A 16,149-nucleotide genomic window follows, 5' to 3' on the forward strand; every position below is an offset into this window, starting at 1 on the left:
CTCCTCCACAGTTATTTAGTGGATGTGGGAGAAACAGAACTTGCGTGGGAGAAGGGAAAGGGAACAGAACAGAAACTGGAGAGCTCTAAGAAATTAAAAGAAAGAAAAAGGACACATGTAAGACCCCGGGAGTTTTCTGGATAAAGACAACACCTTTTATTTGCATGATACCCTGCAGGTCACAAAACACTTGGAGGCACTGGGTTCTCATTAACCTACCTGAGGTCAGGAATGCCTTTGAGAGTGTGATGAAAGCTACATACCCTCTCTCAGAAAAAAGTAACTCATGCATACAACACATAAAACATTATATAGCAGCACTGTCCAGCAGAACTTTCTATGAGGATGAAAATGTTCTGTAGCTATGCTGTCCCATACGGTTGCCACTAGCCTCCTGTGGCTACTGAGCACATGAAACATGGCTAGTGTGACTGGGGAACTGAATTTTAAATTATTTTGCTTTAATTATTTTCCATTTAAATATCCACCTGTGGCTAGTGGCTTTTGTGTTGGACAACATAGTTACATACTATTCCAAGGGATTCACAGATCCCTGCAGCTCATCCATGAAATACCCTTGTCAATGGACCCCACGTTATGAACTATTTGTGATGATTACAGTGTCCTCATAATAATTATCTTTTTTTGAGCTTACCGGATACATGTATCATGCCATTTAATCCTATTGAAAACCCCATGACAGAGCTAGAATGGTCATCCCCATTTTATAGATGTGATTACTGAGGCACTGAGAAGCCTACCATCTTACCCCAAGTGTTGTGCCTAGGTCACAGTGGAGGACTGGGGACTGAAACTGAAGACCTCCTGATGTAAGACCTCAAGTCTTCCCTAACTCCCTAAAACCTGTCCTAAGGGTTTCACCAACTGAAGCCCCGGCTCCCTCCTGAGGCCTGGATAGAAATTATTTCTAGTAACCTAAAGAACTTCCATTCGCACTGCTATGCATCTTTAAAGTGACAAGCAAGAGCTTTGGGGGCTTCTCTTCTCCTTAAAGCCTCCAGCCCGGGCTCTACTGAGGCCAACTGCATGTTGGTAACTAAGTATTCTTCCATTAAGATTTGTCTCTGATCTTCCTTTTGGCAGAGGGATGGTTTCCTGTTCTCCATTAGTCCTGTCTGATTCCCAAGGCCATAGAGGGCATGGTGCTGGTAAAGAAGTCAGGTTTCCCCATGTGGGATGCCAGCGACCACACACTGCCTCTCAAATAAAGAACCCGGAACCTTCATGCTGGGAATGCACTCTCTTTGCCTTCCTACTCTGGGTCAAGAAATCCCAAATCACAATAGTGTTCACAGGCCACAGGACCATATGGGTCCACACCCTACAGGTCAATCCTTCACCATGGCCTATGGAGCTTAACGAAACTCATTTCCACGTTGTGTCTGTGTCTCTACTCACTTCTAACTTCTAAAAATTCCCCTCATTCACCAGGTATATTCAGATTGGAATTCTATTTTCCCCAATTCTTCCCCCATCAAAAAATTCCTTCAAGGCCCAGCTCAGATGCCATACATCTCCATGAAAACTTCCAACCCCTAAGCTTCCAGAACATGGTACCAAAATATATTGCTTACATGTCTACTGATATGGTTTGGCTGTCTCCCCACCCAAATCTCATCTTGAACTGCAGTTTCCATAATCCCTACATGTTGCGGGAGGGACCCGGCGGGAGGTAATTTAATCATGGGGGCAGTTACCCTCATGCTCTTCTCGTGATAGTGAGTGAGTTCTCACAAGATCTGATGATTCTATAAAGGGCTTTTCCCCCTTTTGCTTGGCACTTATCCTTCCTCCGTCCATGTGAAGAAGGACATGTTTGCTTCCCCTTCCACCATGATTGTAAGTTTCCTGAGGCCTCCTCAGCCTTGCAGAACTGTTGAGTCAATTAACTCTCTTTCCTTTATAAATTACCCACTCTTGGGCAGTTCTTTATAGCAGCATGAGAACAAACTACATCTACATAGCACTTTTTCCATTTTTACTTTTTTTTTTTTTTTTTTTTTTTTTTTTTTTTTTTGACAAAGTCTCACTTGGTCACCCAGGCTGGAATGCAATGGCACAATCTCAGCTCACTGCAACCTCTGCGTCCCAGGTTCAAGCTATTCTCCTGTCTCAGCCTTCCAAATAGCTGGGATTACAGGCGCATGCCACCACACTCAGGTAATTTTTGTATTTTTAGGAGAGATGGGGTTTCACCATGTTGGCTAGGCTGGTCTCAATCTCCTGACCTCAAGTGATCCTCCTGCCTTGGCCTCTCAAAGTGCTGGGATTACAGGTGTGAGCCACTGTGTCTGATCTGTATTGCTTCCTGAGTGTGGGATCCATGTTGTTTCTTGAGTGTGTGGTCCATATCACATTATTGAACGGAGTGCTTGACAAGAAGTAGACACTCAGTAGACTAGTGGTTCTCAAACTTGTTAAAACACAGATTGCTGAGCCCCACCCAGAGAGTTTCAGATTCAGCAGGTCCTGGGTGAAGCCTGAGAATCTGCATTTCTAATAATCTCAAGTGACACTGATGCCACTGGCCTAGGGAGCTTGAGAAGCACTGTAAGAGGTGTTTGTGGCATAAATAAAAGATGGAATGGATAAAAATTTCCCCTAAAAATCCTACCACCAAGGGCTCCAAAATGAGCCTTCAAATGACTAGGATAAAAGAAATATATTACCAACATTTACTTCTAGATAAGAGGCAAAAATAGAACCAACAGAAAAAAAGAATGGCAACAAAAGATCAGGGAACCAGATGAAAATGAAAACTATCAGAAAACTTTAGGAGCACCACTGGTTGGTTTCCTTTTAGCCCTACCTGATAACTTTTACAATCAGACCAGAAATTAAAATAAGTTCATTTTCCTTTTTTTTTTTTTTTTTTTTTAAAAAAAAAAACAGAGTCTCACTCTGTTACCCAGGCTGGAGTGCAGTGGCACAGTCTCAGCTCACTGCCACCTCCATCTCCCTAGCTCAAGTGATTCCCGTGCCTCAGCCTCCTGAGTAGCTGGGACTACAGGTACACGCCACCACACCTAGCTACTTTTTGCATTTTTAGTAGAGACAGGTTTCACCATGTTGGCCAGGCTGGTCTCAAATTCCTGACCTCAAGTCATCTGCCTGCCTCAGCCTCCCAAAGTGCCAGGATCACAGGCATAAGCCACCGCACCTGGCAATAAGTTCATTTTTCTGACTTAGTCATATATTTTTAAATATTCTAGGGAAACACTCTGACTCAGTAAAACCAAAATTGGGAAATTTTCATAAGAAAATAATCAGAAATGAATGTCAAAATGATGCACAAGGAGAGTTGTGAAGACCTGTTTACAATAACCAGAAATTTGGAACAACTTAAGTGTTTGGCAAAAGAAATTAGATTCAATAAATTATGGTATGTCCATAAACAGAATGCTACAAAACCTTTTCAAAGGTCTTTACAGGGGAATATTTACTGATACAGAAAAGATGCATGAGACAACAAATGAAAAAATAATCAAGCTAAAAAATAGTTTAAATAGCATGATCTAACTGGACAAAACCCACAAATAGATATAGAGAAACAGATAAAAACAGAGCTATGGAAAGAAAGCTATTTATCAAATTGGGAGTTAGAACAGAAATTATTTTTTAATTTTAACATTTCTATTTCAATCATTTCTACAATAAACACATACTGCTGTATAATTTATTTACAGGGTCTTAAAAAATAAATGATAGTCTGTAGGCGGTGTACTCTCTCCATTTCTTACATGAAGGACCAAAGAGTTGAACTGAAGCCTGAGCATTTGTATAAGCTTTTCCCCACTCTGCTCTTTGGCAAACACCAACACAATTTGGGATCCATTTATAAGGCATCTGCCGCACCAACCCTCTTTCTTGGTGCTTACTGGACCTGCTCAGGGTTAATTTCTAACTCAAAGAACCTAACTTTGAATAACTTCATACCAACAGCAAAGCAACTGACTTTGGAGAATGACATTTACAACGTATCCACTGTTATTTGGTCACCCAGCAAACTGTCATTTTTCAGAAACCAGGGCTGTCTCACAGACTGCCTTTCAGTAAGGTGGGTTGCTTAGCAACTGCCAAGGAATTAAGAAGACAGAATAAGGCATCTGCCAGAGATGTTTTATGACCAAAATGAGCTGCATTCATGTGCCTGGTTGTGTTCAAGGTAACCAAGTAAGAGATAACACCGGACTATTTTTGCATCATGAGGAAAAATACTTGGCTTCTGCCCAGAAGGGCAATTATCTCAAAGTCTTGGCAGGCCCCATGGTATGAGAAACAGTAACTGATATGGGGGTGAAAAAAAAAAAATCACTGACCTTCATAAATACTGATGATATGAGGATGGTTGAGAGATGACATGATCTCAATCTCTCGTCTGATGTGAACCATGTCTTGTTCATCCTTAATTTTGTCCTTACGAATGGATTTTATAGCAACCTATAAAGTCAGGAAATGAAATGTTATTCAGAGAACTAAACAGATGCAAATCAGCCATTGGGGGAGTTTGGAAAATAAATACAGATGTTACTTGTTGGCAGAACCGACAATAACCAAAACAAAGCTTGGAAAAGCCCCGTCATGTCTTTCGTATATAGCAAAAGACTCCTCCCGGCAACAGAAAACATCAGGTTTTAACAGCCTGGGATTTGTGATGGTGGTTTTGTTTTGTTCTTGTTTTGTTTTGTTTTGTTTTTTTCATAAAGCAGAGGCTGCTTAACACGGCCAGAGTCATTTACTCGAGGAACCCTGATGCTTTGAAAAAAGAAAAAAGGCAAGTTCAGTTTACAGGGTATTGATGATTAAACATGGTTAGGTGAAATTGGTGACCACTCAGCTCCACTGTGCAGTTGCCACAGCAGTGGCTATAAAAAATCATTACTGCCTGGCCAACCTTGAGGCCAGCTCTGCCTCAAGCCTTGGTTTTTAAGACTCCAGGCTACGCTGTGTTTACGCAAGGGCTCAGAAGCAAATTCCTTCCTACATCCTTCCTCTTGCTCAAGGCACCTTCAGTAGCACATGGTATGACTAGAGGGCTCTTCTGGAGACAAATCAGGGTAAAACAAAGCGAGTGACAGCTCATCTCCCTGCCCGACCCCGGTCAATTCCCAAAGCTCAGTGCCAAAGTTGCAAATCCAAACTGCAGAGACCTGCTAGGGCCAACACACAGAGCAATTACTCAAAAGAAACACACCAAGAAAAAGGCAATGAATGACAACAGGAACCTAATAAGGAAAAGCACGTGTGCCAATGGATTCATCTTTGCTCATAAACAAGCTGGTTTGTAACTTAATCAGATTGGCTCTAAGGGGGCCAAAAACTACTTGAGGAAGGAGTATCCACGGGTAACAAAGAAGCCCACCAATCGATGTGCTGCCGGATCAGAAAGCCTGCCCAGCTCCCTTCCAGGCTGGTCCTCTTGTGACCTCAACTCTCACCAGTGGAGGTCAGGTAAACTTTCCTAGGGGAAAGGCAGCTAAACCATCCTTCTGGATTATAAAGGCATAGAGTTATCTGGAGCAAAGAAAGTCCTTGTTATCAGCAACCCACGGCTACACCTTGCCTATCATACAGTCAACCCCAGCCAGCCTCAGCAGGGATATATTCACTTTTGGGAGCACGTGCTACTTCTGACTTGCACCAGCTCTCCACCAAGCGCTACAAATGGAAACATTTCTAAAACACGTCAGTCCGTCTATGACTCAACAAGAACTGGGTAGCTGTTATGACTGTTTTCGCTATGTGCTGACCTCCCAAAAGACAGGTTATGTCTGACTAGCAGCTCCCTGGAATTCTCCTTTGCAGTCTCCTTACCCCAGTTGTGATTAAATCAGCATTTGTGTCTTTACTTGACTCCACACTGGTAAGGATCTTATTCACTGCTTTTTTTTAACCTCCAGTCCTTAACACCATGCTTGGCATATGGTAGACCCAAGAAAACATTTAGTGTAGACAGGTAGGCAGGTAGATAAAAAAGGAACGAAAGATGAAGGAAAGGAGGAAAGGAGGGAAGCTAGAGGGAGGAGAGGGTTGATGTTATTAACTGATGCAAGCTCAGACCAGAGAAGTGATAGCAGAACTGGGGCAAAAAATGTGGGAACCACCCCAGTTAAATAATACTGCCAAGACAAGCATAATAGGAAGAAGATTCAGAATTTCTTTAACATCTATCTACACAGGCAATAGAGAAATAGATAAACAAATATAAAACACAGGAGGCCCTGCTGTAAACCCAGGGCAGGCTCCACCTCCCTTCGACCGTGGGTGGACCCATGGCTGGATAGAAGGAGGCTGCATGGAGATGAATGAGCCTCCCAGCTTAAAGGCCCCTTTTCAGCAGAGAGCCAGACTCAGAGCTACCCCAAGTCCTCACGACAGCCCCATTCACTATATGGCAAGAAAAACTTCCCTTCGCTTACGTCAAATGTAAAGATATGACTGGATGGCTTTATTTTATCTGAGGAAGGGCTGTAATCCTGGCACCTTGTTCTGGGAGGAAGCAGACAGTGAACACACACAGGCTGTGGAGGGTGTGGGTGGCTGCTGGAACCACTCCTACATTCCTCCATAAGCTAAAGATGGTCAAGGGTAGAAACCACCCCTTTGATTATGCAGCAAGCTGAACTTGGCCTCAAGGAGGCTCTATTGTCAAGTTACAATAGGCATAAATTCTTCACCATGCAGGGTCAGAGGAGGGTAGCAACATTCTAAAGGGTAAGAAAATAAGCCCACTTGCTGATTCCCCCCTAACAGTCCAGCGAGGCAGAGGGTCCCACGGTGCAATCGCCAGGGGATGCTTTCAGCTGGGTGTGAAAAGGAAAGTGCCCACATTCTCATCAAGCCTTGCTCAGCACTGAGGAAACTAAAAGGGTTCCATAAATGTTAATAAGCATAGTGGCTGTCTCTCCACAAAAATTTTCCCTTTTCGTACAATGAATTTTCCACTGAAAATGTAAGAGGGTGCATTCTGCTCCCCTATTTCAAAGGGGTGACAGGAAGCCAGGAGGAGACAAATGCTAGAAATCACTTTCATCTGTGGTGGCGGACCCATCCAAGGTTCTGACAGCCAGTTAATGACAAAACAAAAAAGCAATACTGATACTAATAACCATAGCCAGCATTCATTAGCCACTTAATATATGGAGCAGACAGCATGCTGAACGCTTTACACACCGGGGATCTTTGCACCTTTCTCATTCGAGCCTCAGCTTCACACCACCCTCTTAGGGAGACCCTTCCTGACCCCTCTAGCTGAGAAGGCCACCCTTATGGCCACCTCCCTCTCTATATACCCTTCCCATTTTATCTTCTCTGCAGCATCTCACACCAACTGCTTTATTAGCTGCATATTCAGCCTGTTCTTGTAGGACCCAGGGAGCTAAGAATGGTTGTCATATTGTTTGAGGGTTGTTAAGAAAAAAAAAGAAAATCTCTAAACGCAGCTCCTGTAAGTGTCTGCTTGAGGAAGTTGAAGGATACACTGAGCCAGTGCACAGACAGTATCACATAATGCTTAGGAACATGGCTTTAAGTCCAGGCTAAAGCCACTCTCTAGCTGTGTGACCCTGGGCAAGTTACATAACCTCTCTGTGCACCAGTTTTCTCATTCATCTAGTAGAGAAATAATAGTACCTGCCTCAGAGGTCCTGGTGAGGATTACATGTCAGGTGCTCAAGAATACGCCTGGGCCAGGGGGTAACTGCTCAATAATTGTCAGTCTTTTTTAACCCAGAGTGAGTGTTCTATAAGTACAAACTTCCTTTCTTCCTTTCTTTTTCAGAGCAAACTTGAATTTCTCCTGGCTCCCCAAGGGACAGTCAGTGGAGGTCTTAGGGACATGTTTCCAAAGTACATAAAGGACAAGAGCATCTCCATCCTGGGTCTTTACATTACAACCTCACCTGAAATCAGGAAGATCAGATCAGCTGGTCACACACCATTATCAGCAGAGCTCCTGAGTCCAAATCAGGCAGGAGGATGAACACCTTGAACCCAAAAAGCAATCCCAGGACCATTTCTCCACCTGCTCCCACACTGTCTCCTTTGACCATTCAGCTGAACAGGGCACAAATATGTTCCTACTTAAAATCAAAAGTCAGCCTCAAGATAGATATTCACACTTCAGCCTATATGAAATTTGGCTGTTCATCCACTTGTTCTTTTTGAAAACCTACCATGTACCAGGCTACACAGGAGGGAGCCAGCGCGACTGCTCCAGCCCTCAAGGTGGGAGGTGGGGTGGGGAGGGTACGGGCAATAAGCAAAACTCACACCAGTAATTACATAATTACCCTCATGGCCAGGGCTACCAAAGAAATGCACAGACATGCCCGGCATTGCAGAGGAAAACTCCTCTCCAGTTTTCCTCAGTTCTCACATCTACAAAGAAACACAGAGGTAAGGAAGGGGCCCAGTAGGAAGAGATTACCAAACGTCTGAAATCACACACCCTCCACCCCCAAAAATCCCATTTGTTCCTGCACAAGTCAGAGAGCCTGCAAGGAGGAGGGAACTCAGGTGTTTGAGCCCAACTCACAGTATAGCCACGTTCATAAATGTTCCCAAGTCTAGACAGCACTGTGTGCCTTATAAAACGGTCTGCTTTTAAGTAAGGTTTAATGTTGAAACCTTCTGCAGCAGCAGGTTTGGTGGAGAACCTGTGAATCCTGCCCTGTAGTGCTTGCCTGTTTCAGAAGCAAACTCAGCCCAGATAGTTCTGTTACATGCAACAGGCACAGCCTCCTCTTGAGGGATGGAGGCTTTTCCTTTTCTGAATAATCACCAAAAACCACCTGCTCTGCGGCCTGCTGGGCATCCTCTCCCACATTCGCTGCTGTGGGTGTTCAGAGCTTGGTGACCTAGGAAGGGCTGGGGGATGCAGAGTGGAAGAGTAAATGCTCAGACTGTCATCGGCTGGGTAACCTCAGGCAAGCCCAAACTTCCCAGGTCACAGTTTCCTCACCTGTAAAATGGGGTTAGAAAATCCTGTTTCTTGGGGTTGTTGTGAGGAGTGGAAACTAGGTAAGTAAAGGCCCCAGCACACAGTAACCACTGAATGGCAGTGATAATAAACTACATTTAAGGGGTAATGAGCCCACAGCAAATCATATCATAGGTCTCTCAGCTCCCCTGCACCCCTACACATATCCTCCCCCTCCCCACATTTGCACAGTGGCAAAAGCAGGTTAAAATTAATATCTGGCCAGCCCCAGATATGTCCTGCTGTCTTATCGAGAGGATGCCTATGTAGTGTAGGACCAGCTGGGAGCGTGGCAGAGAGTCTGGGCAGGTTGTATGTTGTCGAGGCTCTAACCAAGAGAATCCCTGCCCTCCTCCTTTTGCAACCATCTCCCTGCGTGCTCATTCATTGATATAAGCTGGCCTTCAAGGAGTATTCTTGAAATGCCTCTCAAACAGGAGTCACCTGTGCATCTTTTAAAAGTGCAGATTCTGAATCCATAGGTCTGGGGATCCAGCCTGGGATTCTGCATTTCCAGCAAGGTCCCAGGTGATGCCAGCCCCAGGGACCACACTAAGCCAGGTCTTAGTGCTTTGTCTTTGACCCTGATGTCTCAATATTTTTTAATCAATGGCAATATTCTTAATAATAACAATAACTACTATTTCTTAGGTGTTAACCACGTGCCAGTGGACCTTCTCATTTAAGCCTTCCTACAATCCCATTTTGCAGATGAGAACATTGAAGCCAGGAAAGATAAATATTTCCCAAAGTTACATAGTTTGTTTAAAAAAAAAAAAAGTGGAGCTAGAATTTGAGCCCAGAGGCTGCTGACTTTTAAGGCTATGAATAAAGTCGGGATGAATAGAAAACATCACAGGGAACAGAATCTCCTGTAGGATCGGAAAGGGTCCCTAAAGCCTAGTGAGATGGACCCCCCTCCAAGCAGCTGAAGTTTTACAGGGTCATATGTGAGGTCCCAAAAGGAGGGACTGGAGGGCTGAGCAGCAGGGAAGAAACACAGTCATAAATATGGCATTAGCATCACTTAGTGAGAACAAGTTTGCATCCTAATCCCAGCAACACGAGCTGGCAACTTCCCTGCCATTCACAAGGTGTGATCTCATACCCAGGCACGTTCCACAGGAGCTGCAGGGCACGAAGTCAGAGGCAGCACAGGGGATCTCTTCTTACCTAGGAGCCCAAAGGCCACCTGCAGCAGGAGCGGGCAGCCAAGCCCAGCTGGAAGCTAGGGTAAAGGGCTCCTGCTCCTGCCTGGGAGATAGACAGAGTGTGGGGCAGGGCACAGCCCCACCGAGGCCACACCGGTTCAAAGCTCCCAGGATCACCAAGTGGCTTTCACTCAGAAAGGCTCTGCCCAACGACAGTCACCACGGTGATGTCACCCATCTTGCAAACAAAGCCCCTAATTAAATGACCCCCGGCTCTTTATGGAGGGGCCTGGCCAACTCAGAACAACACCCCAGCAAGTTGCCATGATGCAACGGGCCCCATGGGAACCAAGCCAGCTCTGCCTGGGGCCCATGGGCCTCTTCTTCCCTTCCTCTTTGGCCTGTTGGTTCATGTCCTACATGAATGTATTTCAGAAGGAAATGGATTGGAAGCCAAGAGTTGTATCAGCAGGCTCTGAGGCGAGGCACTGAAGTCAGGGAGCGCGGCATGTGTAGCTAGGAGCTTTTCCTTCAAAGAGTGGCATCCCCTCACTAGCCCTCATCAGCCCTTTAATCTTATCAGAGGTTCTGAAAATTTAATCCTCTGTAACTTGGTTCTCAAACCTCTATTTCTCAAAATTCTCCATTAAAGAGATGAGGATTCCTGTGATGATATCGATTTCTCTCCTGCCATGAAAAATGCATTCTATTTTCAGAACATAAACAACAAAGCAGATTGGTGCTTGAATGGGCCTGGGCCAGCTCAGGAGGGCCTCAGAGGGCCGGGACAATTTTATCTACAGGGACAGTCATTCCTTGGTCTCTAAGACTCAGCCCTACACCTCTCCCCTTCAAAGACTGAGCTAAGAATGTCATTATTGCAAGTGGTGATGCCACAAGGGAAGTGGAATTAGTGACTAAGAAATCGTAGGCAGATTTACACTCCCTGTCAAGGTTTGTAAACGTAAGATACAAACCGTGGCTGACCAGGCAAGAACCAAAGAAATAGCAGAAAGGCCACCGGAAAGTTCGTGCTGGGTGGGCATGCCAAAAGTGAGCCGCCAACTAGCCCGAAAAGGACAGTCAGAGACTCCAGAGCACTATCTGTCCAAGGGTGGTGAGCAGATCACCTGCCTCCGATCCCCTGGTTAGGGGGAAAGGGGAAACATTGCTAAAATGCAGATTCCTGGGCCCACCCCAGAACTAGTGAATGAAGGTGGCGGTGTCCAGGGTAGGGGCAGACCTGGTATCAGCATTCTTTACAACCTCCCAGGTGATTCTGCTGCACTCTGAGGTTTGAGGGCAGTCACCTTAAAGCAGGGTAAATGTGGCCCTGACGACATCTATTATTCTGTAGCTTAAACAGGAAGCAGTTATATTACACACTAGATGACTGATGAAAATTAATGAAACTTCCATTTATACAGAGGGGAATTAAACACAGGCTTCCTTGAGGGGGCTCGGTGACTTGAATTAATTCACCCCTGGTAAATGGAAAGTTTGCTTCCAATGGGTATCTCCCTAGTCCCAGCCCAAGACGGGCCTGTGGATGAAGTGAGGCCAGGGAAACTGGGTGCAGATGGGTTACTTCACAGTCTACACACACAACCCAGAGCATGAGAAAGCCTCTGGTAACACAAGAGACGCTAACACAGGCAATATCAGATTCAAAGAAAGACTGAAAATGCCAGGCTGTTTAGCTGAGACTGGAGTTGCCAAGCAGCTGTTTATTTTTGGACTTTCATGTCTCTGAAGCCAAATGCAACACCAAATCAGAATTCTAAAGTGCAACTGTTTTTCTTCCAGGTTACAATTGCCCTGGGGAGGGAGGGAAAGGGCTGGGCCAGAGGGCTGAGGTTGCTTACAACTTGGACAGCCTCAACCGGTAGCATCTGATCACTCTGACACTGTTTATAACAAGGCTTGGATAAGCTTAAGGTTCTGCAACTTTTATTTATCAACCTCCAAACCCAGAAGAACCCAAGCCAGTACTGCTAAGAAATCCAGCATCTGCACCTTGGGCTCGTCGTCAGTCACACCAACTCAGCCCAGGCGACTCCTATAAGCAGAGGGACTCCGATGATTACGCCACTGGCTCAGTTTCCTCACCTGCAAATGAGGATGATGATGGTACCAACCTCACAAGGTTGCTGTGGCAACATGGCAGATTGTGTATATGATGGATGGCAGAGAAGGCAAATAGTACCTATGGCAGAAGCCAAAATGAGCACTGTTATCATCAGTGGATGTTAGAGCTGTAAGGACTTAGAATGTTCTACGCCAATCTCCTCATGTTACAGATGAGGAAACTGAGTCCCAGGGAGGTTAAAGTACATAGAGACCCCAAGTTCATGAAGTTATCGGTAGCACTGGAATTGCAACAAGAGAGTCCTGATTCTCACTCCAGGAGGGATAAACACTCTGAGCAAGGGGTCCTTCCTAACCACATACTAAGCCACAGTGAGCAGCAGGGCTGAAACTGCCACAAAAAAAATTCAACATTTACATGGGAGGCTGGCCCCAGTCACAGCCAAGTCCCCAGAACTGTTGCATCATTAATAAACCCAGATGGGAGTGGCAGATACTCTTCAGGGTGCTGACAAATCATGACTTGTGTTGCAGTGTGGTGCATTTCACCTCCAACTATCGTCTGTCTTCACATAGCTATTCCAGAGACGCTGTTTCCAGTTCAATTCTATCCAAACCTTCCTCCAATTTCTGAAGACTGATTTAATATCATCCATGAAGACGCATACTTGGGAAGTTTTCATCCCATTATTTCTTAATTCATTGCAAACATTGCTTTTAAATAACTTCAGGCCACTACTGAATCACTAACCTTGGGGACAATGAGCTAGGAACACAGAGACCTAAGAAGCAAAATTAGTTTTCCAAAGGGAAAGGAAATTAGTCAGTTGAGTTTAGCTGATCCAGGTGAGCAGAACCAAAAAAACTTTTCTTCATTTCTTAATATGGTAAAATATAACAAGCAAAAAAGAGGCATGATTTTCTATCTTATTTCATATTTTAATCATGAATGGTTTTATAAAAACGTGAAAGAGAAGATTCTGCAGAAGTTATTTTTATCCAGACAGAATCTCTTCTGTATAGAAAAGTGATTTATAGCAATCAGGATGTAAAAGACCTATTGGATAGGGTGGGAGCAACGGTGCAGGCTGCAGTCTGTCCCCCAAAGCCTCTGGAGAGCACTCAGGAGCCCCTGAGGCCTCTCTCATTATCTCCTCACAAGCATCTTTTTCTTCCAAGAGAAGCTCTCATTGTCCATTATTCCTAGAGTTAACAGGCTGGTCCCTGCTCCCTAGCCCATTGCAAGATCCGTCGGGAGGCCTGTCATCTCCCTCATTAGTGCTCCACAAGCCTGCCTGCTGGGATGCTCTTGCTCATTGCAAATGCACAGCCCCAAGAAACCGCAGGCTGAGCTCAGAGGAGTGTGCTCGACCCCAGACGATCATTTCCTGCCGTCCCATCATGGGGATGAGCTTCGCCTAGTACTCAACTCTCAGTTCCTACCCTCCAGGAGGTTGGGGCAGGGGTCTGTGGTCATCTCAGAGACCCAAGTTGTGCCCTGGGTTGGGAAGTGTGCTCATGCCCCTAGACATGCACCTGCCATTTTCTTTGCCAGGATCCTCCACACCCTGTCCTTGCCATTAACATTTTCAGTTGACCAACTCCTCTGCATCCATCTGCTGCAGACATGGCCCATCCCCTGCAATGACCCCTTTGTAGATATGGGTCCCCTTTTATAACCTCGGTCACCATTGCTCATAAGCTTCATTCGCACGAAAACCATTTGTGTTTTATGCACCATGGCATCTCCCGTACCGAGCATGCACCGAATATATAGTATATACAAAAAAGCTGGAGCCCAAGTATTAAGAAGGACCCTTGACAAACAGAAAACCATGGTGGGACATCTGATCATTCCGGTCAACCTAAACCCCAGCCACCTGCCCCTGAGCCTTCTTTTACTTGCTCACCTTTCAAATGTGGAATCCCTTCTTGTCCCAAAATCACTGAGCCTGAACGTCCTCATCTTCCAAATGGAGATAATAATAGTGCCCACTCCAGAGGGGTTGGGGGTGATTCACAATCACAGCTAGCAATCATAATTATTACCAGTTATCAAGCCCTCACTATGTGCCAGGCCCTCAGTACCTTTCTGTTAAGCCTCTCAACCTCTCACTCATTAAATTCTCACAAAAACATTATTATTTCTGCCTTCTCAATGAATATAACCTGAGTCTGAGGGAAGTTAAGTAACATGCCCTAAGGCACATAAATAAATAGGAGATCTGGGTCTCCATACGCCAAAAGACCATACTCTTAACCTCTGAAGCACACTGACAAAGTAATCAGCACAGTGCCTGGCACATTACTATCATCCCCAGCCCCTCTGGTGTTACATAAATATGAGCTGAATCAGAACCTCTGGACATGAAGGCCCCATCAAGGCCACACTGCCTTGTCTCCACCTGAAGTCCTTTTGTTAGCTAATATTTAAACCACTTCCATCTTCAAAAGCACACCTATCAATCAGTGTTCCTGCTGCTTTCTGTGGGACCAGGTGGGCAAAAGGCAGAATTGTATGGGAGGGGCTGGGAGGCATGTCCCTAAAATGATGTGGGAATGAGTCAACCCCACAGCAAGCAATTCTGGAAACTCTGTTCTGGATAAGGCATTGATCCAGTCCTAGAGAACATGACCTAGACCTACCCTTCAAGTTGCCTACCATCCAATGGGAGAGGCCAGTAGCCACAGGGGGTCCTCCCCACCCAGCCCCTATTCACCCTCCTTTTGGTAGGAACACGCTGACTTCACTGTGAGGACTATCCCTACCTCCCAGATGCGTTTCGAAAGAGACCAAGATACTTCACCCTCTCCCATGCCAACAGGCAGGCATACGACTCTCGAGCTGGCCCTGGAGATGCTCTTTCTAAGGTTTCAAGAACCGTCCCAGCAAAGTGCTCTTTTGGGAGCCCACCGGCACTTGATGTGTATACACAGAGATAGGGCCTCCTGAGAAGTCATTCCATGCATGGCTCCCTCATTTCTATCCCTTTGTCTTTCTCACGCTCCTAAATAAGAATCAATTCAAACCAGAAAACCGAGTCTCACTTTGCTCAGCTATTCATTTTCCTGTTTCCAGAAAGAGCCAAGGCATTGTCGCTGCTGCCTCTTTCTCATACTGTGTGCCTTACACTCAGTCATCTCCTCCATAAAGTGGGCCTATTTCACTTGACCGGTGCTAGTTGAAATGCAGTCTTCAGGACCCACGTAGATGTCATTTTTATAATAACTTCCTCAAACACTATAAAATGCAATATTAAATTATTGTGGAGCTTTGTCCCGTTTCGGGGCAGGGTTTCATTAAGGATAACACTGACCTACTTTGCACAAAGGTGCAGGAAGTGCAGCCACATTCTCTGCCAAAGAATGTTCACACCTACAAAATATTTACCTGTCACTGTCCATGCTACATAATGACAGTCAGTATATAGTCTAACAAAAGGGAAGGTCATTGATTGTCAATGCCCCAGACATAGCAAGCAGAGACTGCAAGCCAGGAACTGCCGTGTTCCCCTCTGTGTCCTCAATATCTAGGAAAGGATCTGGCTCTATAGTAGTAGAATTCCAATAAATATTTGTTGAGCTTAATTTTAACAAAAACGATGACTATCATAAGTCTTAATTTGTATAATTATTCCTTTCTTACACATCCACCCACTACCACCAACCTGGCCCAATATCTACAAGTTGCTGAAGTCGACCAATCTACCCAGATTCCACTCTGGTCCAAGTTGCCTCTGTACTTGTGGCTAAGACCACAGATCCATGGAGGCAATGCCATGTTGCATGAATGACCTCCCACCGTAGATACGATGTCATACCACTTTGTTTTATTCCCCCCACCACCACCCCATAAGACAGGCTAGAAATTTTGCAGGAGAGGAAAACAGAAACCAAAAAGAACTCCCC

At 45.2% G+C, this 16,149-nt stretch overlaps 1 protein-coding gene across 1 annotated transcript in view; it reads right to left on the bottom strand.

Moving 5' to 3' along the window:
• The window catches only part of NUAK1 (NUAK family kinase 1), a 74,451-nt gene that overhangs the window by 37,774 nt on the left and 20,528 nt on the right, over positions 1-16,149 (bottom strand). Inside the window, 1 exon segment of the mRNA XM_017895336.1 lies at positions 4,341-4,461. Within this exon segment, the coding sequence (XP_017750825.1) occupies positions 4,341-4,461 (121 nt within the window).

The sequence above is a fragment of the Rhinopithecus bieti genome, unplaced genomic scaffold, assembly GCF_001698545.2.
Source record: "Rhinopithecus bieti isolate Rb0 unplaced genomic scaffold, ASM169854v2 scaffold_24306, whole genome shotgun sequence".
Classification (NCBI taxonomy): domain Eukaryota; kingdom Metazoa; phylum Chordata; class Mammalia; order Primates; family Cercopithecidae; genus Rhinopithecus; species Rhinopithecus bieti.